We start from the raw sequence: 25,659 nt of genomic DNA, 5'->3' as shown, positions 1-25,659 counted from the left end.
TATTCCTTCCTACAAATCACAAATATCACCAGGTAAACGTTTGGGATGATTATTATATAAATTAATAGATTCCACAAAAAAAGAAAAAGATTGTTTGATTATAACTTCTCTATAAATATGGTTTAGGCATGCTTGATAGAAATTTCGAGCATACAAAAAAAAAAAAAAAAACAGAAAGATTCACAAGAGAGTTATATCTGTAAATTGAAGTTAGGAAAAGTAAGCAAATGGCATAAACAGAAGCCTCCAAGTTGGTTGCCATAACAATAAGCATTCCGATTTTCAACAAAAGAAGATCATCCGTAGTTAAACCAAAAAAACATTTCATGATGAGCCACGCAAGTAATTTATTTGGTAAAATGCGATTATTCGAAATTATACAGTTGTACAATCAAGAGAGGGACAAGTAGAAGCAATGAGACAACTACCAATTATTATTTGTAAGAAAGAATGGCAAATATGGTCTGTGTAATTGAAACCCCGAGCAATACGACAGCCGCCAGAAATGATAACAGTGACCAAGGACTGTTGAAATATTCGAGCCATAATTTTGCCATCCATTGATTCCTGCGTATACGGCAATGCTTGTTAATAGCAATCCGAGTTTGAGCGTAAGTATGGTGAGGGTCTGGCGTAATGATATTGTCACCAAGCTTGTTAATCATGGTAGAAACAACTTCATCATCACCCAACCAATTGTCAATAATTCCTTCTCGACGGAGTAATTCAACATCCTTTGGAGAGTCAATGAGATCATCCATAAATATCACATAGTCGGTGACGTAATTCGAAATCTCGTTTAGACTATATTGCTCATATGCAAGTAGGTTTCGCAAGAAAGTCTCAGTTGAATCTGCTATTCTCCAATATGGAATTTCCAATACCCCATTGGTAAACTACATGGCAAATGCGGTGCCTTTCTTTGCCTTCTTGAATTTGACTCCACGATCTTGAAGATCTGTTGCATTAGGTATTACCTTATTGAATCCGTACCCATACTCATGTTGCTTTTTGGTGTCACTTGTTGACTTCTTGTTAACGCCCTTCTTGATCTTTTCCATTTCTGCAACTGAAGGACTAACAAAACTACGCATCAGCCCAGATAAATGCTTAAATATCACTCCCTTCTTTTCCATTTCTGCAACTGAAGGACTAACAAAACTACGCATCAAGCCAAATAAATGCTTAAATATCACTCCCTTCTTGAATTTGACTCCAACCTCTTGACTTTCTTTGACATGATTTAGTTCTGTATCAAGTGCTAAGAACTTGATTATTGTATGCATCATATAATCAAGTAGATGCTTAAAATCTGCGTTGCTTAATTTGCTTCGCACCCTTTCATACTCATCATGAAGCACCTTTTCATTCTCAACATGAAGCACCTTTCCATGCTCATCGAGTGGAACATTGATAAACGTATCAAGAAGTGGAATCTTACTCTTTTCGGTTAAACGATGACTTGAGTGTCCAACATTCAATTCCGATAATCTTATGTTGTCAGGGAAAACATGAATGGCAATATCGTGAAGTCGTATAACTTGATCTGTAGAGGTTGAACTTTTATAACGACTAATTTCATATTTCTGTTCAATATCGCCAATTTGTTCTCCAGAATGTCCTGATCGGTTGGGGATTGGCGTCTGGCTACTGATCTCAAACAATTTATCAAGAACAAAGTATGGAAGTTGATTTTCAAATAACAGTAGATCGACTTCTACTGCGTTAAGCATCCAATCGATTTGGAAGATTGGATCATGATCATCCCTTGGACTCAACCCCTTGCACTTACGGAACAGCTCAATGATGAAACAACCATCAAGTAACATCATTTCTACAAATTCATCTTTGGTCTGGCCAATGCATTCTGCATAGCATTTACGGGCTCTCCCTTCTAGTTCTCTCAAGACTTTTGAAAAAGCAGTGGTTTTACACAACACTACACCTAGAGGGGGGGTGAATAGGTGTAATCTAATTTTTAAGGTCTTTTGAAAATAAATCAAATAAGCAGTTAATAAAAGAATTAAATAACACAAATAATCAACACATGATTTTGTTCACGGAGTGGAAACTCATTTGAAGAACGTCTTCAAAATCTAAAACCACTCCGGGTGTAAGACACCACCTCAAATCCACTATAGAAATTTTAGTTTGTTACAACCAATTTAGAGACACTCACAAAACCTTTGTAGTAGCTAAACTCGGCTTGCAACACCACGAGTGACCCACTCGATCTCTACACGCATGTAGTGTCGGAACTCCGACCTTCCTATAGCTTCCCACGAGAACCTCTCGATCTCTGCATCAACGGCAGCTCTGGACTCTTCCGGCCAACAAAAATGTCCACTTCAATGGACTCAAGTAAGAGTTGATTTTGTGTATGTTGTGGTGGAGACGTGTTTATCCAAGAGAGAATCAACCAAATGGAGGAGAGGTTGCTCTAAGAAGTTCTTGGAGGCCCTTAGGGTTTTTGCTCTGATTCTCCACACTAGAACAGAAACTAAGCTGTTCTATTTATAGTTCCCATCAAAATGAGGCGTTCAAAACCCTACATTGTAAGTGATCTGGAACATTGGCTCGAGCGAAGGTCGAGCGCCGAAATCTACCTAAGTTCGCTCGAGCTAAGTGTCGAGCGAGGGTCGAGCGACACACTCTGCCTGGGTTCGCTCGAGCTGTATGTCGAGCGAGGGTCGAGCGGTTGAACCTGCCTGAGTTCGCTCGAGCTAAGTGTTGAGCGAGGGTCGAGCGACACACTTTGCCTGGGTTCGCGCTTGCTGTATGTCGAGCGAGGGTCGAGCGGTTGAATCTGCCTGAGTTCGCTCGAGCTGCATGTCGAGCGAGGATCGAGCGGTGCAATCTGCCCAAGTTCGCTCGAGCGCTCTGTCGAGCGAAGTCGCTTCCTTTGACCAATAATGAGCACACTTCAAGCTTTCCGCAACAACACTTGTTACAACACTATTTTACACAGGTTTTCACAAGAATATGCCAATACGCTCATTTTTCCCTCAACAATCTCCCCCTTTGGCATTTCTGTGACAAAACCTCTAACCTATACACATGACCTAATCCTAGCACACCCAACTAGATCCATATTCTTGAACATGTTGAAATATTTCTGCACACGCTTAGCAAACGGTTAAACATACCCATTCACATATGCACAAAAACGTATTTGCAATTCTCAAATCATAATTCTCAAATCAAATCATAATTAGAAAAGAAATACTTCATTAAGCAACAAATCAGGAGTTCAAGAAACATTAGTCAAACAATCAGTAGCTAACAAGAAATATAAACCAACAAAAATAACCAAAAGCTGCTGTTCCCCCAAAACAAAAAGATGTTTGTACAAGTAACACTCCCCCTGAGTTAGTACTACCGTACTACTCCCCCTCAACCCCTCAACAATATCTCCCCCTTTTTGTCACAAGAGGCCAAGGGTCTCAATCATCACCATCGGTATCCTCATCATCCTCATTGAGCTGCCTCTCGATGTCGTTGAAGCGTTGAGTCACAAGTTGTTGTAGGTTATCAACTTTCACCTCAAGGTTGTCGAACCGGGCGTCAAGGCGAGCTAGATACTCAAGTACCTGCTGAAGACTGGGCTCCGACGAACCGGGGGCCGAGAAAGATGGCTGAGAGCTAGATGGAGCCGAGGGAGACGGCTGAGAACTGGATGGTCGGGAGCTCGAACGCTGAGAGGAGGGAGCGGGAGGATGCTCAACACGGAGAGGGTGTGGAGTGGTGTGAGCACGACTCAGCTGGACCGTCCTACGACCAATAGGGGCCTTAAGTGCAATTCTAGGCTCCTGAGGATGGAACTCAACAGATTGGGAGAGAGCTAGTCGGGTGATTAGACACGGCAAGGGCAAACCAGTTCGTGTTTTGGAGGACCGATGCGCCTTAATGATAACCCGACACAAAAGACTTCCTAGATCAATGGAGACACCATTGATCAAGGCATACAGCAGAAGGGCACTGATTGAGCTGGAATATTGCACATTTTTACTATTTAAAACCAATGTATTTTAAATTCATCATGACATTATTATTGGTTTTAAATGGAAAAATGATTAATAAGAATAAATGCAAGTTATGATTTAAATTGATTAATAGCATGAGTTTATGCTTAATTTTATAACTTGAGATATAATTGGATAATGTTTATTCATATGCATATTTTATTTAGAAAGCTTAGTATGAGATAAATTTTGTGTGTGATCCATATGTTAAATTTTTTTGTCATTAACGCATGCATGACTCAAAACAATGAATTTTGGCTTGTAGGTCCTATACACATGGCATGGAAAGATATATTGAATTGTTGACCACCTCTTGAAGAGTGCCATATGCACTTCATCCCACCAACTCAACTCAAGTCACTCTCATCAATCATCCACTCGGCAACCTCTCACCAAGAACCAGCCCTACTCATCTTGCCTTTTTCTTTAACAATTCGGCATTTGAATTTTCTGGAGGTGTGAATGCAAGAGATAGCTAGTGAACATGAAGACATGTGGGGCTGGAAAAGAAAAATAAAAATAAAAGTAAAAGGTGCTTGGTTTGAATTGAATAAGATGAGAGAAATCGGTGGAAATTCATTGAGGCTTGTCATGTATAAAGAATGAAGAAACATGTGTGGAAATTGAAAGGAAGTAGCCGTGTAAATCAATGAAGAACATGTGATGAATTTCGGCTGAAATTGATTGGAGGAATGAATTTGCAACTTGGGGCAGCTATTTATATATATATATTGCTGGATGAAGAAATCAAGAGAAGAAGCCGTGCCTAACCATGAAGAAATCAAGAGAAGAAGCCGTGCCTAACCATGAAGAAATCAAAGGAAGAAGCCGTGCCTAACCATGAAATCAAAGGAAGGAGCCGTGTAGGTGAATGAATGAGACATGTGCTGGAATGAATTGTGAGGGAATTTGGACCGGTCAAAGCAGTAGGTGAATGAAGAAACATGTGCTGAAATTGAATAACAAATTGAAGAAATAAAATGAGGAAGTCGGCAATGAAGAAATTGAACAAAGAGTTAGGCAAAAGTTAGGCAAGAGTTAGGCAAGAGTTAGGCATGTTGGACTTTGTTGTTTGGTTTGAATTACTAAACCAATTGAATAAAATAATTGAAGAGGAATGGAATGGAAGACACGGAAAAAGGAAGAGGAATGCAATGCAGGACACAAAATAAAGAAAGAGGAAGCAAGTGGCCGAAAATGAATGTGAAAGCATGATTGAAGACTTGGTTGTTGGGTGTGAATGCAAAACCAATTGAATGAGAGATGAAGTAGCCAAGATTTTTGGCTATAAAAGGAGGTGCACAACCGAAACTTAGAAAAAACATTGGAGAGTACAATTGAGTACAATTGAGGACAACTCAATCTTAGAAAAACACTTGTCAACACATAATTTTCTGCTATTTACTTGAAAGAATTAGCTCCTTTTTGTTTTAAGAAATTTTGTTTCTTCTTTTAAGTTTCAAAGCTTTGTTCTTTTATCATTTTTTTTTAGTGCATTAATATTTGTTCTAGAATTGTATTTCATTGAGTGTAATACCTTAATTTCCATTAAGTTACTAGTTTGTTTTAATTCTAGTTTGTTTCATCACTAGTTTGTTTCATTATTAGTTTGTTTCATTTCTAGTTTGTTTCATTACTAGTTTGTTTCATACAATAAAAGGAATTGTTTTAGAAGTTCTAAATTAATTGTGTTACTTTAATTTATTGCAAGAAAGATTTGATTTTAAGCTTTTGTTTTTGTTTTTGATTTTTCTGAATATCATACCTGAAGAGTAGAGGAATTGTTATAGAGTTTTTATTAAAGGTTTAGAGATTAATTTTCAAGAGTGATACGTAAGAAATTGTTCCTTTTCGATTCGAATTTCAATCGAATCGTGAAAGGACGTTTTTGTTTAGATTTTTCGTTCCCTATTTTATTTAACTTCAGTTTAAAGTTTATAGAATACTTTTAAGTTTTTGTTTACTTATTTCGTGTTATTTATTTTTCTTACTTCTTTAAGTTTTCATTTAATAGTAATTACAACTGTTATATGTTATTTTGAGAATTCGTAATTTAATTACAAAGATGAATTCTAGAATATTAGTTTTGGGCATTTTAAATTTTCCGTTCATGTTTTGTCGATTACTTTCTAATTTAGTTTAATGCTTAATTTAGTTTTATTAATTTCTGAGTTTAATTTATAAGTCCTATACATTCCAATCCCACAAAATTCAAAAGACATGAATCTAGTCCATGACTAGTACCCTATTTCATCCATTGCATATACCATCATATTATTTTCTCTTTGTGAAGTTTTTCACATTTTTTCAACAAGTTTAATTTTAAGCAACTTTTCCCTGAGGAGACAATCTAGGAATTTATTCCTAATTATTACACGACATCCTCCTGCACTTGGGATAGCATTAGTGCTACTCATTTTTGAGTGAGTCAAGTTTTTGGCGCCGTTGCCGGGGATAAGTTGTCTAACTTAAATTTAAACTTGTTATTTTATTTTATTTTTTTATCATATTATCTCTGGTTACTCATCTCATCTGCATCAACCACTCATCTCTACCATATTAGATTGATGTTTCATGTCATGGGTAAGAGACACTTCAAATAGGTTGTTTAGAGTCACATCGAGTGTTGAGAGTAGTATACACAGCTTGGAGATCGATAGCTCGTCTGTCTTTTCTTTGAGTGAGCCAGGTGACGAAATTGAAATTGAATCAGAAAACATGGCTGCACCTGCACCACGCACGCTTAAGGACTATCTGCAACCCACTCGTACCACTACACCTTCATGCATAATTTTACCTGAAAATGCACCTAATTTCTCTATCAAGTATGGCATGATGTCGGTGATACCTCAGTTCCACGGGATGGATTCTGAGAGTCCTTACCAGCACTTGACGGATTTTGAGCTGGCTTGTGCTACTTTTATCACTAGGGTTGTTACTGATGAATTCATTAGACTTCGTTTATTTCCTTTTTCTTTAAAGGATAAAGCGAAGATATGGTTTAACTCTTTGAGACCTAATTCCATTTCTAGTTGGTCTGACATGCAACGTGAATTCTTACAGAAATTTTTTCCTTTTCAGAGAACTCAATTTTTGCAGGAGCAGATCAGCCAGTTCAATCAAAGACCTGATGAGACCTTTCAGGCCAGTTGGGAGAAATTTAAGGATTTGGTGAACATTTGTCCACATCATGGTTTTGAATTCTGGAGGCTGGTGAGCTACTTTTACACTGGTCTCACTCCGGAATGCAAGCAATTTGTTCAAACAATGTGCAATGGGGAGTTCTTCAGCAAAGAACCTGATGAAGCATTATCATTTTTTGACTACCTTGCTGAGAGCGCACAACAATGGAATACTCGTACTGATCGAGTTCCATTAACAGCACAGCCACTGAGGGCTATTTCTGGAGGGGGCAGATATGAGCTCAAAGGAGACACGGATGTTCAAGCCCGAATATCTGCATTGACTAGAAGAATGGAGGTCATGGAGATGGAAAAGGTAAAGGCTTCGAAAGTAGCAGAGGCATGTTCTATATGTGCTGATTCAAACCATAAGACCCAAGACTGCCCGATTATGCCAGTATTTCAAGAAGGTGTGTCTGAGCCAATACAATCAACCAACTGGGTCAATCGAGCACAGAATCAACCTTTCTCCAACACATATAATCCGGGGTGGAGAAATCACCCAAATTTCTCATGGAGAAATGATCAGCCTGGTCGGTCCCCACCACCTCAGCAGCAGCCATTTAATCAAGGTGCTCCTCAGCACCAGTATCCGCCATATCAAAATCCTCAGAGCTATCCTTATGTAGCTCCTCCTGGATTTCAGCCTCAAGTAGCTGCACAAGGTCCTCAGCCTTCATCATCTGCAAAGAAGACTCTAGATGACAGTATGGCACAGATAGCCAATACACTTCAGCAATTCATGCAGATTCAAGCCACCACAAATAATCAAAATACTCAGGCCATAAATGAGTTGCGTGGCACTGTTAATAAGATGAGCACAACCTTGAGCACCCTAGAGAAAGGGAAATTTCCTGCACAGCCTCAGCCTGATCCTCAAGCATACAGACAACAACAACATCAAGTGCATAATGTCTCAGGAGACGTTATTGAGACAACAAAAGTTGTTCTTACTTTGAGAAGTGGGAAGGAAATTTCCCGACCTGAGATGACCATAGACACAGAGGTAATTGCTCCTATACCTAAAGATGCAGAAGAGACAGATGAAGCTGAAAAAGAACCAGAGGTGGCGAGACCAGAACAGAAGAAGCCTGTGAGTGCAGATGCTGAAACTAGTAAGGGATACCAACCTGTGGTACCCTATCCTCAAAGATTGGCAGCTGGCAAAAAGAATAAGTATCACACGGAGATTCAAAAGATTTTCAAGCAAGTGAAAATCAATATTCCACTCTTGGATGCCATACAACAAGTGGCTTCATATGCAAAATTTTTTAAGGACTTGTGCACGGTGAAGAGGAAGCTGAATGTGAAGAATAAAGCCTTCCTAACGGAGCAAGTTAGTGCATTGATATTGAGCGAGACTCCTCAGAAGTTTGGAGATCCCGGCTCTCCCAACATCTCCATTATGATTGGTGAATCACGAATTGGGAGAGCTTTACTTGATTTGGGGAGTAGTGTGAACTTGCTACCGTTCTCAGTCTATGAGCAGTTGAGATTGGGTGAGCTGAAAAAGACCTCCATCATGCTACAGCTGGCCGACAGATCAGTTAAGGTACCGAGGGGTATTGTAGAAGACGTGTTGGTCCAGGTGGACAAATTCTACCCAGTAGATTTTGTGGTTCTTGACATGCAGCAGCCGGTCTCCACTATTTACCAAGCTCCTGTCATCCTAGGAAGACCATTTCTAGCTACATCAAATGCTTTGATCAATTGCAGAAGTGGAGTTTTGAAGCTTACCTTTGGGAACATGGCACTTGAGTTGAACGTTTTCAATGCTTGCAAGATGCCAGCACATTTGGATGACACAAGTGATTTGAATGCTGTGGAGAGTTTGACACCAACAGATTTTATTTGCTCAACTTCTCCTTTTTCTGATGATGATTATATTTTTCAGACACCTGAATTTTTACTTGATGAGAAAATTGATCATATTGATGAAGATGACTATGATTTTTTTGATTGTTTTGCAGATTCATCTTTACCACTTGAAGTACAATTTGCGGGAGCAAGATGGAAACCCCAGTTTGAAGCTTTACCACCACCAGACATACTTAGATCTTCAGAGGAAGAAGTTCCTCAGTTGGAACTGAAACCACTTCCTCAAGATTTAAAGTATGCGTTTCTTGGACCTGAAGAAGGAACTTTTCCGGTGGTGATTTCCTCAAAGCTAAATCAGAAGGATGAAGCCCAGTTGATTGAAGTATTAAGAAAGTATCGAGGCGCAATTGGTTGGACAATAGCCGACATCAAAGGCATTGATGCCGCTGTATGTACCCATAGAATCCATCTTGAAGACGATGCTAAACCAGTTCGTGATGCTCAACGTAGGCTCAATCCTACCATGAAGGAAGTCGTGAAAAAGGAAGTGCTTAAGCTACTCGCAGTGGGAATCATTTATCCCATCTCAGACAGTAAGTGGGTAAGTCCAACTCAAGTGGTACCAAAGAAATCTGGTTTGACTGTCATAAAAAATGAAAAAAATGAGTTGATTCCAACTAGAATGGTTACTGGCTGGAGAATGTGCATTGATTATAGAAAACTTAATTCAGCCAGTAGGAAGGATCATTTTCCTTTACCATTCTTGAATCAAATTTTGGAAAGAGTAGCTGGTAATGCATATTATTGTTTATTGGATGGCTATTCTGGTTATTATCAAATTGCTGTAGCACCTGAGGATCAGGAGAAAACCACTTTCACCTGTCCTTTTGGCACTTTTGCTTTTACTAGAATGCCTTTTGGTTTGTGTAATGCTCCAGCTACTTTTCAGAGATGCATGATGAGTATTTTTTCTGACATGATTGATGATATTTGTGAAATATTCATGGATGATTTCTCTGTTTTTGGAAAATCCTTTGAGAGTTGTTTGCATAATTTGGCACGTATTCTCCAGAGATGTGAAGAAAAAAATCTTTTACTTAATTGGGAGAAATGCCAATTTATGGTTACTCAGGGCATTGTATTAGGGCATATTGTTTCTTCTGAGGGTATAAAGGTCGACAAGGCAAAGATTGAATTAATATCTAAACTTCCTATCCCTAGGACAGTTAGGGATATTCGTTCTTTTCTTGGTCATGCTGGCTTTTATAGGCGGTTTATTCAAGGGTTTAGTTCCATTGCAAAACCTTTGTGCACTCTTTTACAAAATGATATTGAATTTGTTTGGAGTGATGAGTGCCAAAAAGCTTTTGATACCTTGAAAAAGTCGCTTACCACTGCTCCTATTGTGCAACCTCCGCAGTGGGACCTTCCCTTTGAGATTATGACAGATGCTAGTGACTATGCCTTAGGAGCTGTTTTGGGGCAGCGAGTGGATAACAGACCATTTGTGATTTATTATGCCAGTAGAACCTTGAATGATGCCCAGAAAAATTATACCACTACTGAAAAAGAATTGCTTGCAGTTGTTTTTGCACTTGATAAATTCCGGGCTTATATTCTTGGTTCTCCTGTTACTATTTTCACTGACCACTCTGCTCTTAAGTATTTTTTGGCCAAGAAAGATGCAAAACCACCTTGATTCGATGGATTCTATTACTTCAAGAGTTCAACATCAACATAAAGGATAAAAAAGGAGTTGAAAATGTGGTAGCTGACCACCTCTCTAGATTGTCATCATTTCCTTCTTCAAATGTCAGCCTTCCTCTTGATGATAGTTTCCGGGATGAGCAGCTGTTTGTGGTTGATGGAGCTCCCTGGTATGCTGATATAGTCAATTATCTAGTGACTGAGCGAATGCCTTCTGAATGGTCAACCCAAGATAAGCGTCGGTTTCTATCTGAGGTAAAACATTTCTACTTTGATGACCCTTATCTTTTCAAGTATTGTTCGGATCAGTTGATTCGGAGATGCATTCCTAATGATGAGTTTTCTTCAGTATTGAGATTTTGTCATACGGGTGCATGTGGTGGTCATTTTTCAGCAAACAAAACAGTGGCAAAAATTTTGTAAAGCGGTTTTTATTGGCCTTCCATGTTTAAGGATGCTTATAATTTTTGTAAAGCATGTGAGTCTTGTCAAAAATTGGGAGCCATAAGCAAGACCCACATCACTATTATGGCCTGTAGGATCTAAGTTCGTAAGAACAATCCTACTGAGAATGAGATGATCAGGGGTAAAACGAGCAGTTGAAATAGGGGTTGTCCCTTCCCAACTACTAGGCCGACCACAAAGACAACTAGCAATGACTTGTGGACTGGGAGGTGATGTCCGCGAGTAAGGAAACTCGGGATAGTGCTCACGAGGGGCATTTAGCAGAGTCGCTATCATGCCCGGAGTGACTCTGAAAACAACATTCCTGAGACTGACTTCAAATGAGTCATCAACAGATATGTCATGAATATTTGAGTAAAACTCCCTAACCATCTCCACAGAAGGAGTGGGATGACCAGTGGTCAATGCTTGCCACTGACGAGACTCAAAAATGCGAGGAATGATAGTCTCGGTAAGCTCACCTAATGTCACTTCACGCTCGACTATGGGAGTACGATGCGAGAAGTTATGAGAGTATAACTCTTGGGCTCGGGCACTATGGAAGTGAGCTTGAACGGGTGCAGGGGGGTTTTGACGAGGACGAACACGTCGAGACATGGTGTCGGCTGTAGACAGAGTCAAAGACGTTAGACAAGGCTAAGGCAATGCAAAAACGGGATGAATGCATGCATGCTGACGCAACAATGCCAACCGACAATGCAAGACTTGGTGCATGCCCGATGTCACTCTTCATTTTTCAAAACAATGCCAACCATTTGCAAGCCAATTCATGTGCATGACTCATGTGAATGACCAACATGCATTGACCAACATTGCCAATGCCAATCCAAGTGCAAACCAATTCCAAGCAATTTTCAAGCCAATGCAAACTCATGTGCATGCCAATGCCATTTCTAAACTAAAACACCCTCAAAACATAATGCAATCCTAATTAAACGATGTCCCAAACCTAGGATAGACATGAAAGAGATATGTGAACAATGCTATGCCAATGCATGATGAAAAACCAAATACAAACTTCATTTAGGCATTTTATCGAACACTTGGAGTGCATCCAAGTGTGAAACTCGGGCATAAGCCCATGGGAGTTTCAAAAACCTCCTAAATACAACCAAAAACCCAACAATGGCTGCACAAATGCCTCAACAACCCAAAAGAATTGGAAAACAATCGAAAAGGAATCTCAAAAACCAAATCCGAAACCCATATGCATAACATTCGGAAAAATACCCAAAATAAATACACTAAATCATGAGAAAACTAAAGAGAAAGGGATTTACCTTGGTTTGGAGAAGATTTCGGAAGGAAGAAACTTGATTAAACGAAGAAATTTGAGAAAAAGTGGAAGGAAAAACGCACGGGAGGAAAAACTGGAAGAGAAAGCACTGTGCTCGAGCGGCGCTGGCTTTTATAACAGACGTTCGCTCGAGCGAACTTAAAACCCTCGAGCGGCTGTTGAGCGGTTTTCGCTCGAGCGAGGGTCGAGCGAGACCTCCAGAAAAACACATTTTGCCCAGTTTTGAAGCACACAACACTCACATGACTTGGACAAATACTGGGAATGTCAATTTTCACACCAAGAGTACATATCAAATGTAGAGAAGCATCATATTCCCATACAACACGCAGTTTAAAACAAAGTATCACAAGTAATATAGACGTGCGTGTTTAAAGCGGTCCTTGCTCAATCAAGAAATTTCAACCGTAAGGCGTGAGCAGGGTTGGGCTGAACATGAAACCATAAGTGCTTGGGAAGCTCATTCAAGACACAGAAAGTCAAACCTAATGCTGCTAGGACCTGAATCTTTCTGTTTAAATACTTGTCTCAGTATGTTCAAGAAAACAGAAAACTTATTCTGTTTTTCACCCCCCCTTTTTTTTTATTATTTTTTTTTTCAACTTCACTTTTTCTTTTCCTTTTGAGATATATATCTTTTTCCACAAACGAACCATGATGAGGTCATCTAGCCCGTGGTCAATTCTGTATGAAGATAGAGCTTCCTACCACTTTTGATTGCCTCCCCAATAAACTCACAAGTGGTGAAATGTCAATTGACCGAGTTTGGAGTGAGGTGTGTGATGCCAGTCACAGATTACACGAGATACTCATGTTCCAAACCTTTGTAAAATATAGGTATATGATACAAATCTCAAAAGACACATGCACTTAGATTTTAGAATTAACAACCCCACTATTATATAGCGCAATCATAGAGTGCATGTAGGGGCAACAAACAATGACAGTGAAACTAAACAGCTAACAAATGCAACCCAAAAATCAACAACAAAAAAAATTGAAAGTGCATGAAAAGCATGTAATGTATGTTATGCATGTTTCAGGCTTATGTCAAAGCACAAACCCCAATAGCCTTTCTAAGAAGTTCAAACCGAAGCTTATCCAAGGGTTTTGTAAAAAGGTCGGCTAGTTGGTGTTCGGTGGGAACATAATCAAGAGTCACAACCTTCGTTTCCACAAGCTCCCGAATGAGATGGTGCCTAATGTCAATGTGCTTGGTCCTAGAGTGTTGGACAGGATTTTTTGAAATGTTAATAGCACTGGTATTGTCACAATAGACGCTCATCACACCTTGGGCAATGCCATAGTCACATAGCATTTGCTTCATCCACAACAATTGCGTACAACAACTCCCTGCAGCAATGTATTCAGCTTCAGCCGTAGACATGGAAATTGAGTTTTGTTTCTTACTCATCCAGGCTACCAAATTCGTCCCAACATAGAAACACCCACCAGAGGTGCTTTTCCTATCATCTGCATTACCTGCCCAATCAGCATCCGAATAGCCTGCAAGTTCAGTGTTAGAGTCTCTAGAATACCAAATCCCATAGTTAATCGTCTCATTCACATAGCGAAGTATGCGTTTGACAGCTATCAAGTGTGATTCTTTTGGATTGGCTTGAAATATAGCACATACCCCAACACTAAAAGCAATGTCTGGTCTACTTGCAGTGAGATACAGCAAACTCCCAATCATGCTCCTATACAAGGATTGCTCAACATCCTTGCCTGACAGATCAGCGCTTAGCTTAACACTAGTGCTCATGGGAGTTCTAGCATGGCTCTTGCCATCTAATCCAAATTTTGTGATAAGATCTTTTGCATATTTGGATTGAGATATGAATAACCCATCATTCAACTGTTTTACTTGGAGTCCCAAGAAAAAGGTTAATTCACCTACCATGCTCATCTCAAATTCATTCTTCATTTCATCAGCAAAATCAAGAGCCAGAGTGTCAATAGAAGATCCAAAAACAATGTCATCCACATAGATTTGAGCAATTGTTATGTCTTCTCCAACTTTTCTGATGAATAATGTCCTATCAACACTTCCTCTCAAAAACTTGTGGTTCTCCAAATAGGAAGTTAGTCTTTCATACCAAGCTTTGGGAGCCTGTTTTAGGCCATAAAGAGCTTTCTTCAGCCTGTAGACATGACTAGGATATTTTGGATCCTTGAAACCCTTTGGTTGTTCAACATATACTTTTTCTTGGAGAACTCCATTTAGAAAAGCACTCTTGACGTCCATTTGATAGAGCTTGAAGCACATATGACAAGCGATGCTCAACAAAATTCGAATTGACTCAAGTCTGGCAACCAGAGCGAAAGTCTCATCGAAGTCTATACCCTCCATCTGGGCATACCCTTGAGCAACCAGTCTTGCTTTATTTCGCACAACGATTCCATTCTCATCAGACTTGTTCTTGAAAATCCATTTTGTGCCTACCACATTGTGACTTTCTGGTCTTGGCACCAAATACCACACATCACAAATTGATTTATTTCATCATGCATAGCATTTAACCAATTCTCGTCACTTAAAGCTTCTTCGACCCTTTTTGGCTCAATTTGTGAAATGTAGCTTGAGTGAGCCAATTGATTTATCACCTTCCTTCTTAGTCTCATCCCTTCATCTATGTTTCCTATAATATTTTCTTGGGGATGATTCAACTTTACTCTTGAAGAAGGTTCCTTTTGGCTTCTTATCTTTTCATTTGATGCGGACTCCAAGTTTTCCCTTACTGCATCACTATCTTCTCTTTCAGTTCCACTTGGTAAGTGAGATGGCTCATCTTTATTCAATTTCTCTTCAGGAGCATCATTCACTACCACATTTATGGATTCTATTACAGTTCTGGTGTGCAGATTGTAGCATCTATACGCACGACTGTTTCTAGAGTATCCAAGAAAAATCCCTTCATCACTTTTGGGGTCAAACTTAGCTAAGTTTTCCCTGTCTCTCAAAATGTAGCATTGACTTCCAAACACCTTAAAGTACTTCACATTTGGTTTCTTTCCTTTCCACAGTTCATATGGTGTTTTGGAAGTGTTTGGTCTCGGATAGACTCTATTCACAATATGACATACCGTGTTCATAGCTTCTCCCCAGAAATGGGTAGGAACATTCTTGCTATGTATTATGGCTCGAGCCATTTCTTGAATCACCCAGTTCTTTCTTTCAACCACTCCATTTTGCTGTGGAGTGATAGGGGCAGAAAATTCTTGACTGATGCCCTCTTCATCACAGAAACTCTCAAGATTTGAATTGTCAAATTCTCTTCCATGATCGCTCCTGATTCTGACTATTACCTTTCCTTGCTCATTTTGAAGTTTCTTGCACAATATTTTAATCACATTAGGAGCTTCAGCTTTCTCTCTCAGAAATTCCACCCATGAATATCTGGTGAAGTCATCCACCATTACCAGTATGTATCTCTTTCCCCCCAAGCTTTCAGTTCTAGAGGGTCCCATAAGATCTATGTGCAATAACTCCAAAGGTTGTTCAGTTAGGATAGCCGTAGTTTTCTTGTGAGCTATTCTGACTTGTTTTCCCAATTGACATGACCCACACACAGGAGTCTCCACTTTACCCAGCTCAGACAATCCTATCACCATATCTTTCTTGGCAATCTTGGACAGATTTTTATGATTCACGTGTCCAAGTCTTTGGTGCCACAGGTCTGTTGCCTCACTCTTAGCACTGTTGCAACTATGTTGAAAATTAGGAGTGATGCCATAACAATTGTCAGATGTCCTCGTTCCCTGCATCATGCAATTTCCATCATTATCTGAAACAATGCATTTTTCTTTTGAAAAGCGAACCTCAGCACCATTGTCACACATTTGACTTATGCTGAGAAGATTTGCTTTTAATCCATCAACAAACAGTACTTCCCTCAAGATGGGTAGTCCAGGTATATCAATTTCACCTTTTCCAGCTATATCAGCTTTTCCACCATCTCCAAAAGTTACCGTTCCACACTTGTATTCCTCAACAGTTTTAAACAAACTCTTATCACCTGACATGTGACGTGAGCATCCACTATCAAGGTACCACACATATGTGTCTCTAGTCTTTAGAGCAATATGTGCCACATGACATGTGTTTCTTTCTCCAGTTCTGACCCACATCTTTCTAACTTTTGGAGAGCCACCCTTTTTGGTAGTTGACAGTTGGTCTATCTTGACATTCAGCATCTCATTTTGCCTAGTTAAGGCCATCACTTGACTCCAAAGATTCAGATGCCCTTTTCTTGGTTGTCTATCTCCATTTTTCATGTGATTCTTCCTAAGCTCATAGCAATTTGGTCGGATGTGGCCAGCCCTACCACAATTATGACACACATAGTTTTCTTTGCTATCTCTTTGTTTCCTGAATGAAGAAGTATACTTAGGAGCAGTTATGAGACGTTTACCCATGTTTGGAGGGTGCACACTTTTGCTTTGAGAAGGTGTATGTTCATACGTGATGTATCTTTTCAGCTTAAAACACTCCATTACAACATGACCTGTTTTACCACAGTGGTGACAAATAGGTCTTGCATTTCTAGTTCTTGGTTTCACATGAGACAGAACACCCATTTGGACATGAGATTTGCCCTTGTCAGATGGGTTAGTCTTTCCATTGACAGCTGATTCATGAACAAACACAGTCTTCTTCTCATTTTTGTGGGAGACCTTTGAGGTGGTTGCAGTCTCAGATTTTACTGCACCATATCCCAGACCACTCTTGTCACTATGGGGCTTTCCAAAGTTTAGAATTTCATCCAACTTTTGTTTCCCGCTGGAGAAGGATTTCAGCTTTTCCTTCAGCAAGCTTATTTCACTTTCCTGAGCTTTTAACTCATCTTCCAAACCAACCTTCTTTATTTTAAAGTGATCAGCTAGAACAATGGCATCAGTTAATTTGCCTTGAAGCTCTTCATTTTCTCTTTTAATGAAGTCTATCTCTTCAATGTGCACTTTGTTGAGTTTTCTCAATTTAACACATTCCTTGTATAACTTCTCATAAACTTCTTGCAGCTCATCTTCATATTCAGATTCATTTCCAGACTTGCTCTCATCATCCGACACATTTTCACTGTGTTGACTTTTGCTATCTACCGAGACAGTGAATGCCATGTAATTCAGATTTCTTTTTGGGGAAGAGTTCCCTGATGAATCACTTGACTCCGATTCACTCTCACTTAGGGATGCAATTTTTGCTCTTTCTTTTGCCTTTTTGTAGTTTGGACATTCCAGGCGAATGTGTCCAAAACCATGGCATTCATGACACTGCACACTTGACTGACCCTTGTCTCTATTTGTTCTAGTGTGCTTCTCAAAGCTTCTATCCTTGTTTCCTGAACTCGAGCCTCTGTTGTATCTTTCAAACTTTTTCTTCTCTAGGCTCTGATTCTTTTTATTTCTAGCGACAAACATTTTCCTGAATTTCTTAACATAGAATGCTATTTCTTTGTCACTCATAGCCAAATCATCGGATGACTCATCCGACTCCTCTCTAACAGTATTGAGGGCTATGGACTTGTGCTTCTTGTCCATTGGAAGAGTATGTTCATATGTTTGGAGGGAGCCCACCAATTCTTCAATTCTCATAGTATCCACATCTTTGCTTTCCTCAATAGCCGTAACCTTAGGACGAAATCTCTCAGGAAGAGATCTGAGAACTTTTCTCACAACTCTATTCTCAGGAATTCTATCTCCTAGATTAAAACGAGAGTTGACGATGTCATTTAGTTTGGCATAGAAAGCATCAAATGTTTCATCATCCTTCATTCTCAACTCTTCAAAACTAGTAGTCAACATTTGAAGCTTTGAATTCTTTACAGCCTTGGTACCTTCATAGGTAATCTCAAGAATATCCCAAGCTTCCTTGCAATTTTGACACACTGATATTCTTTTGAATTCTTCCTGGGATACAACCATAAAGATCGCATTAAGCCCTTTGCTATTCCAACCGCACTCATTTATTTCATCCCTAGAATAATTCTCCACACCTTTGGGAGTTCGAACTCCGTCAACAAGAACTTCTGGTTCTATCCAACCATTTGTTATGGAAACCCATACTCGTTCATCCACAGATTTTAAGAAAGCTCTCATTCTCACTTTCCAATAGGCATAGTTGTTTCCATCAAAATATGGTGGAGATGTGAGTGATTGAGACCTATCCATTTAAACCACTACAGCAGGATCACACTCAGGAACTAAATCTTAGCGGAATGAACCCGCTCTGATACCAATTGAAAAAGCAGTGGTTCTACACAACACTACACCTAGAGGGGGGGTGAATGGGTGTAATCTAATTTTTAAGGTCTTTTGAAAATAAATCAAATAAGCAGTTAATAAAAGAATCAAATAACACAAATAATCAACACATGATTTTGTTCACGGAGTGGAAACTCATTTGAAGAACGTCTTCAAAATCTAAAACCACTCCGGGTGTAAGACACCACCTCAAATCCACTATAGAAATTTTAGTTTGTTACAACCAATTTAGAGACACTCACAAAACCTTTGTAGTAGCTAAACTCGGCTTGCAACACCACGAGTGACCCACTCGATCTCTACACGCATGTAGTGTCGGAACTCCGACCTTCCTATAGCTTCCCACGAGAGCCTCTCGATCTCTGCATCAACGGCAGCTCCGGACTCTTCCGGCCAACAAAAATGTCCACTTCAATGGACTCAAGTAAGAGTTGATTTTGTGTATGTTGTGGTGGAGACGTGTTTATCCAAGAGAGAATCAACCAAATGGAGGAAAGGTTGCTCTAAGAAGTTCTTGGAGGCCCTTAGGGTTTTTGCTCTGATTCTCCACACTAGAACAGAAACTAAGCTGTTCTATTTATAGTTCCCATCAAAATGAGGCGTTCAAAACCCTACATTGTAAGTGATCTGGAACATTGGCTCGAGCGAAGGTCGAGCGCCGAAATCTGCCTAAGTTCGCTCGAGCTAAGTGTCGAGCGAGGGTCGAGCGACACACTCTGCCTGGGTTCGCTCGAGCTGTATGTCGAGCGAGGGTCGAGCGCCGAAATCTGCCTAAGTTCGCTCGAGCTAAGTGTCGAGCGAGGGTCGAGCGACACACTTTGCCTGGGTTCGCTCGAGCTGTATGTCGAGCGAGAGTCGAGCGGTTGAATCTGCCTGAGTTCGCTCGAGCTGCATGTCGAGCGAGGATCAAGCGGTGCAATCTACCCAAGTTCGCTCGAGCGCTCTGTCGAGCGAGGGTCGAGCGAAGTCGCTTCCTTTGACCAATAATGAGCACACTTCAAGCTTTCCGCAACAACACTTGTTACAACACTATTTTACACAGGTTTTCACAAGAATATGCCAATACGCTCATTTTTCCCTCAACAACTTTAAAGTATTCTTTCACACTGCGGTCATTTCTCGTATCACGCATTTGTTTCAGATACCGCAATTTATGCTCTTCCATAAGCCCCCGGCAAACCTTGCCGTGGTCGTTGTAAGGACCGATGGCAAGCAGCGTGGGTTTGTAAGCCTTCTCATTTACCTGAAGTAACTCCTCATGCACTTTAAATATGAATTTCTCTTCAGCATTAATTGGAGTCAAGCCATCTAGCTTTTCGTCAATAGCTTTAATACGAGTAGAGAGAGCATCTCCATCCATTATTTTGTAGAGATATAGTGTAAGTCTCTGTTTCTAATACAAAGCATACAAATTCACACTAATATTAACAAATTTCTGATAAAAGCGTTTTGTTTTTAAACGAATGGACAGTGTAGGCCTCATATATATTCTAAAGAAATAGTACAAGATCTGTTCCAAGTATTTGCATACAAATTTCACTAATTTATTGAAGTCTACATTAAAAAAATGACATGTACGTCTGTAAGACAAACCTTTCCACTAATATAATATAATCAAGGTGCTTAAGCTACAAATCATCCATCCATCTATCTCGTTATTTCTTCCTTTCCATTTATTTTGCTTAGGCAGTACAATTTATAGGCGAGTGATGTTTTTAGTACTGTGGCTTAAAAGGTTCCATTTTTCATCGAGGGAAATTATTTTTTATCTTTCTATTCTGGCTTTCAAAATGAAAAAACAGCTGAACTGAATGGAAATAGTAGGCAATTCCTTTGCTAGTGGAAAAGCACCTTGATTGGGTGATCATTTCGAAAATCTTACTAAATTCAACATTATATTACATTAACTAAGACAACAATGAGATTAATTAAGACGTACACTACATGAAAACCTAATTAATAATGGAAAATACAGTCTGTATAATTGTAAGTCCAAGCAATAAGATAGCTGCCAAAACTGAAAGCAAAGCCCAAGGACTATTGAAATGATTGTGCCTTAATGTTGCCATCCATTCATTCCAGTCTTCGGCGCAGTGCTTGTTCATATTAATGCAAGTTTGAGCATATAAAGTACTGGGGGGATAGTCTGAAACAGTGACATGGCGACCAAGCTTGTTGAACATGCGGGAAGCAACTCCATCATCACCCAACCAATTTTCGATAATTTCATTATGACGAAGTAAATCAACATCCTTGGGAGAGTTAATGAGATCATCCATGAAGCACGCATAGAGGGTAACATAATGATAATCGGTATCAATGTCTGGACTATATTGCTCATATGCAATTAGATTTCGTAAGAAAGTCTCAGTTTCATCTTCTATTCTCAAAGGCGAAATTTCCAATACCCCATTGCTAAAATTTATGGAAAACAATGTATCCTGCTTTGCCTTCTGGAACTTGACTCCACCCTCTTTAAGCTTCGTAGCATTATGTATTGACCTCATCATTTTTTTTGTATCCGTAAATTTCTTTGCCTTTTTGAATTCGACTCCAGCCTCTTTAAGCTCTGTTCCGTCAGGAATTGAGTTCCAGTCTTCAGTCTTGTTCAGAAAAGGTAGGCGCATAAATTTCTCTGCCATCTTGAATCTGGCTCCGCAAAGGTTTTTCTTGACATCTTTATTCCTATTTTGTTGAAGTAGATTCAAAAATTTCTCTGCCTTGTCCAACTCAACTCCAGCCTCTTGGAATGCAATGGCATCAGGTATTCTCTCCCAGCGGTTATCAGTCCAGTCATCATAGTCATTCATTTCCTTACATCCCTTCTTCATATTTTTTATTTTTGCAAGTAAAGAACTCACAACACATGGTATCAGGCCAAATCTCTTTTCGAGTACTCCAACCTGATCTTGACGTTCTATGGCACGATCTACTTCCATATCAAGTACTGAAAGCTTGATACTTGTATATATCAGATCAAGTAGATGTTTAAATTCTAACTTTTTGAATTTGTCTCCAACATTTTGACGCTCATTTTCCAGTCTTGCCAGTGTAGGAGAGATAGTTGTATGCGGCAGACCAAGTAGATGCTCAATATTTTCGGCTGAATAAGAACTTGATCCACTGACGTCTTTCCATTGAAATGGTAATAAGCCATGGAAAAAACGAAGGGCAAGATCACCAAATAGTCTGATCTGGGCCTCTGATCTATGGTGGTTGAGCTTTCAGGACAGGTAATTTCATTGCTCTGCTCATTCTTGATAGGGTGTTCTCCTAAATGTTCGGATTGGTTGGGAAGTGGTGTTTGGCTACTCTCAATCATCAAGAACAATCTAGTCAGAACGAAGAATGGAAGTTGATTTTCAAATAACAGTAGATCGCGAGCTATTTTAGGAAGCATCCAATCCAGTTGGAAGATTGGATCATGTGGATCGTCTCTTATATTTGGCTTCTCCCACTTGCGGAACAGCTCAATGATGAAACACCCATCAAGTAGCATCATTTCCACAAACTCATGTGTGGTCAGCCTAATGCGTTCTGCATAGCAATTACGGGCGGTTTCTTCCAATTCTGTCAAGGCACTGATGTATGCTTCCACACTGCTTTCATTTTTCCTTTTAAGCATTTGCTTCAGATACCGCAGTTTATGCTCTTCCATAAGCCCACGGCCAACTTTTTTATGGTCGTTGTAAGGACCGATCGCAAGCAGCACGGGTTTGTAAGCCTTCTCATTTACCTTAAGCAACTGCTCGTGCACTTTAAATATGCAATGCTCTTCAGCATTAATGGGAGTCAAGTCATCTAGCTTTCTGTCAATAGCCCTAATACGAGTTGAGAGAGCATCTCTGTCCATGATTTTGTAAAGAAATAGTGCAACTCTCTGATCCTAATACAAAGCATACGAATTCTCACTAATATTAACAAATTTGTGATAAAAATATAGAATCTTTTTTTTCTTTTTAACGAATGGAGAATGCAGGCGTCGTATATATTCTAGAGACATAGTACAAGATCTGTTCCAAGTATTTGCAATCAAATTTCACTAATTTTATAAAAGCTCCCATTAAAAAAATGACATGCATATATCTAAGACAAACCTTTCCACTAATATATATAATATAATCAAGGTGCTTAAGCTAGAAATCATCCATCCCTTTATCTCATTGTTTCTTTCCATTTATTTTGCTTAGAAAATTAGCGAGTGATATTATTAGTACTGCGGCTCAGGTTCCATTTTTCATAGTGGGAATTATTATTTATTTTTCTATTCTGGCTTTCAAAATGGGAAAAGCAGCTGACCTTACGGAAATACTAGTCAATTCCTTTGCTAGTGGAAAAGCACCTAGCTAGATTGGGTGGAAAAGAAGCCGCTGAATTGGGTGGGAATTTTACTCTGGTAAAAGCAGAGTGAAAAATATATCCTTTCTAATGGGATGAGGCTGGTAATTTAGATTATGTATCAATTCTTTGCGAAGCTATTAAATCTTGCATTTTTTATAATATTTATATACATATATATACTCACACACTCAGAAGTCAGAAAAATACTGTAAATTGATAAAAATAAAATAATAATAATTAACTAAGAATGTAGTAATAACTATTGAAACTGTAAAATCCATATACCGATTGATCTTAATTATAACTTTTTAGAATACTTCTACATACATTGGAATTCTCAAATAGTTCAGCTTTAGCACCTCAGACGATGAATATATAGAATCATTTGTAAATTATTCCACGCCCAGTTAAAGTGAATATTGAAAAGTAAAGAGCTAAGCAATGTAAACTATTTTTTTCGTTTAGGCTTTGCAGAACAGAAAAAAATGGCCAAATGTTTTAGTATGTTAGAGGAAAAAAATCAAGAAAGAAAGCAGAAAAGAAGAAAGGTGAATTTGATGGCCTAGCTGTGTGAGTGTTTTTTAATAAGCGAAAGGAAAAGGACTTACTTGCTTAACGTCAATTCGGGGTAAATCGCCTGCTGCAGATTGCTTCTCCTGCTCTCTGAAAAAAATGCTTGAGATGAGAGTTTCCAATATGCAGATAATTATATATACCGAAGGAAACATTGACTTAGGAGGGTGGACCAGATTAGCTAGTAAAATGTTATAAATGTGAAAAAAAAAAAAGAAGAAAAAAATAGTAGTTACAAAACAAGATGCAAAGTTAAAAATGAAATAAACCAATTACAAATGTCTTTGGTAGAAAAATAAAATCTCTATAAAATCTTAAGAGTAATCAATAAATGAGACATCTCCAGTCTCCTTAACATCATCTTCAGCAAGTCCAAAACATTAAAAAATTAATCATCAAGGTACCATTTTTCATCAGGGGAATTATTATTTATCTTTTCTATCCTGGCTTTCAAAATGGAAAAAGCAGCTGAACTGAATGGAAATAGTAGGGAATTCCTTTGCTAGTGGAAAAGCACCTTGATTGGGTGATCATAAATTAAGAAGTCGATGAATTGAGTGCGAATTTAACTATGGTAAAAGGAGAATGAAAATTCTAATATTGCTATTGGGATCAGGCGGGTAATTTTGGTTATGTATCAATTCTTTGTGAATCTCTTAAATCTTAGTTGTTTTTTTTTTTTTTTGAAAATAAAAATAGATCTACTCACACACTTAAAAGTCAGAAGAATACTAAAATAATAAAAATTAATTAAGATCTAGTAACTATTGAAACCGTAATGCCAAAAATAACTATCAAAACTGTAAAATCCATGCATATTATACCGATTGATCTTATAACTTTTCAGAATAGTACAGCTTCTACCGGGGAGTTCCCAGATAGTTCAGCTTTAGCACCTCAGAAGATGAATAGAACCATTTAAAGTGAATATTAAAAAGAAGAGATGCTAAGCAATGTAAACTATTGTTTTCTTTCATTAGGCTTTGCAGAACAGAAAAAACTGGCCAAATGTTTTAGTATGTTAGAGGAAGAAAATCACAAAAGAAAGCAGAAAAGAAGAAAGGTTAATTAAATGGCCTTGCTGTCTTAGTGTTTTTTAACAAGCGAAGGGCAATGGACTCACTTGCTTAATAATTCGGAGTAAATCGCCTGCTGCAAATTTCTTCTCCTACTCTCTGTAAAAAGGCTCGAGATGAGAGTTTCCGATATACAGATAACTATATGTATATGTATATATATACAGAAGGAAAGTTGACTTGGGAGTGTGGACTAGACTAGTGATCATCATGAGCCTTGTGCATGCCATCAAATTTTCTCATATTGGTGCCATTTCTATATATCATTATATTTGTGATTTGCGAATAGGAAAATGATAAATCATAAAATTACTGCTGACTAACAAGTATACAACTATATAATAAAATAATATTATTTTAAATTTATTTTTTATTTTTACTTTTGATTTGATGTTTTTAAATATAATAAAAAAATATTATTATATTTAAAGTTGTCTATCAATTGTAAAGTTGTTAGCCTATCATAATATTTAAAAAAATATTTTGTTAAAGCAATCTCTGATACGAGCAGGTTTCTTTTTTTTTTTTTTTAATAACAAATCACATCTATTCATTAAAGAAGACATACAACTTTGACTTAAACAACAAGCCAGTTATAAACGTTAATAGCTTCTCAACACATTAATATGATTGACATTGTAATTTATTTTGTGTCTTGTCTTTTCTGATACGAGCATCTTGATATAACATAAGGCATAGGAAAATGCTACTTAACCTCTTAATAATGTTATGTTCAAAGTTACCGTTAGATTATTTTAATGTTTGGATTGTAACTTTTTGAATATATTTGTTCATAGAACACTAGTACTCACATGCGTATCATTTACAATATTATATAGGGACCACCCATGTCTGCACGGATTTGACTTACAACAAAATGAACCAATCGAAGGCATTCCTCACAAATTCATAGA

The 25,659-nt window shown here is 38.5% G+C and overlaps 2 protein-coding genes across 2 annotated transcripts; both read right to left on the bottom strand.

The window, feature by feature from the left end:
• Window positions 1-306: 306 nt before the first annotated feature.
• Window positions 307-24,959, bottom strand: LOC122316458. Its single transcript, XM_043132987.1, has 3 exons — window positions 24,793-24,959; window positions 19,842-20,148; window positions 307-1,909 (listed from the first exon to the last, which is right to left on the bottom strand). Exons 2-3 carry the CDS (start codon window positions 20,113-20,115, stop codon window positions 897-899), a joined length of 1,287 nt encoding a protein of 428 aa, XP_042988921.1. The 5' UTR covers window positions 20,116-20,148; window positions 24,793-24,959; the 3' UTR covers window positions 307-896.
• Window positions 20,203-24,799, bottom strand: LOC122316465 (UPF0481 protein At3g47200-like). Its single transcript, XM_043132998.1, is given in 3 exon segments — window positions 20,203-21,748; window positions 21,751-22,641; window positions 23,705-24,799. Coding segments are annotated over 3 exon segments (2,052 nt in total). The 5' UTR covers window positions 23,825-24,799; the 3' UTR covers window positions 20,203-20,707.
• Window positions 24,960-25,659: the final 700 nt, after the last annotated feature.

The sequence above is a fragment of the Carya illinoinensis genome, chromosome 1 (assembly GCF_018687715.1).
Source record: "Carya illinoinensis cultivar Pawnee chromosome 1, C.illinoinensisPawnee_v1, whole genome shotgun sequence".
NCBI lineage: Eukaryota > Viridiplantae > Streptophyta > Magnoliopsida > Fagales > Juglandaceae > Carya > Carya illinoinensis.
Note: the sequence above shows the minus strand (reverse complement) of the source record. Positions and strands in the feature narration are given on the sequence as shown.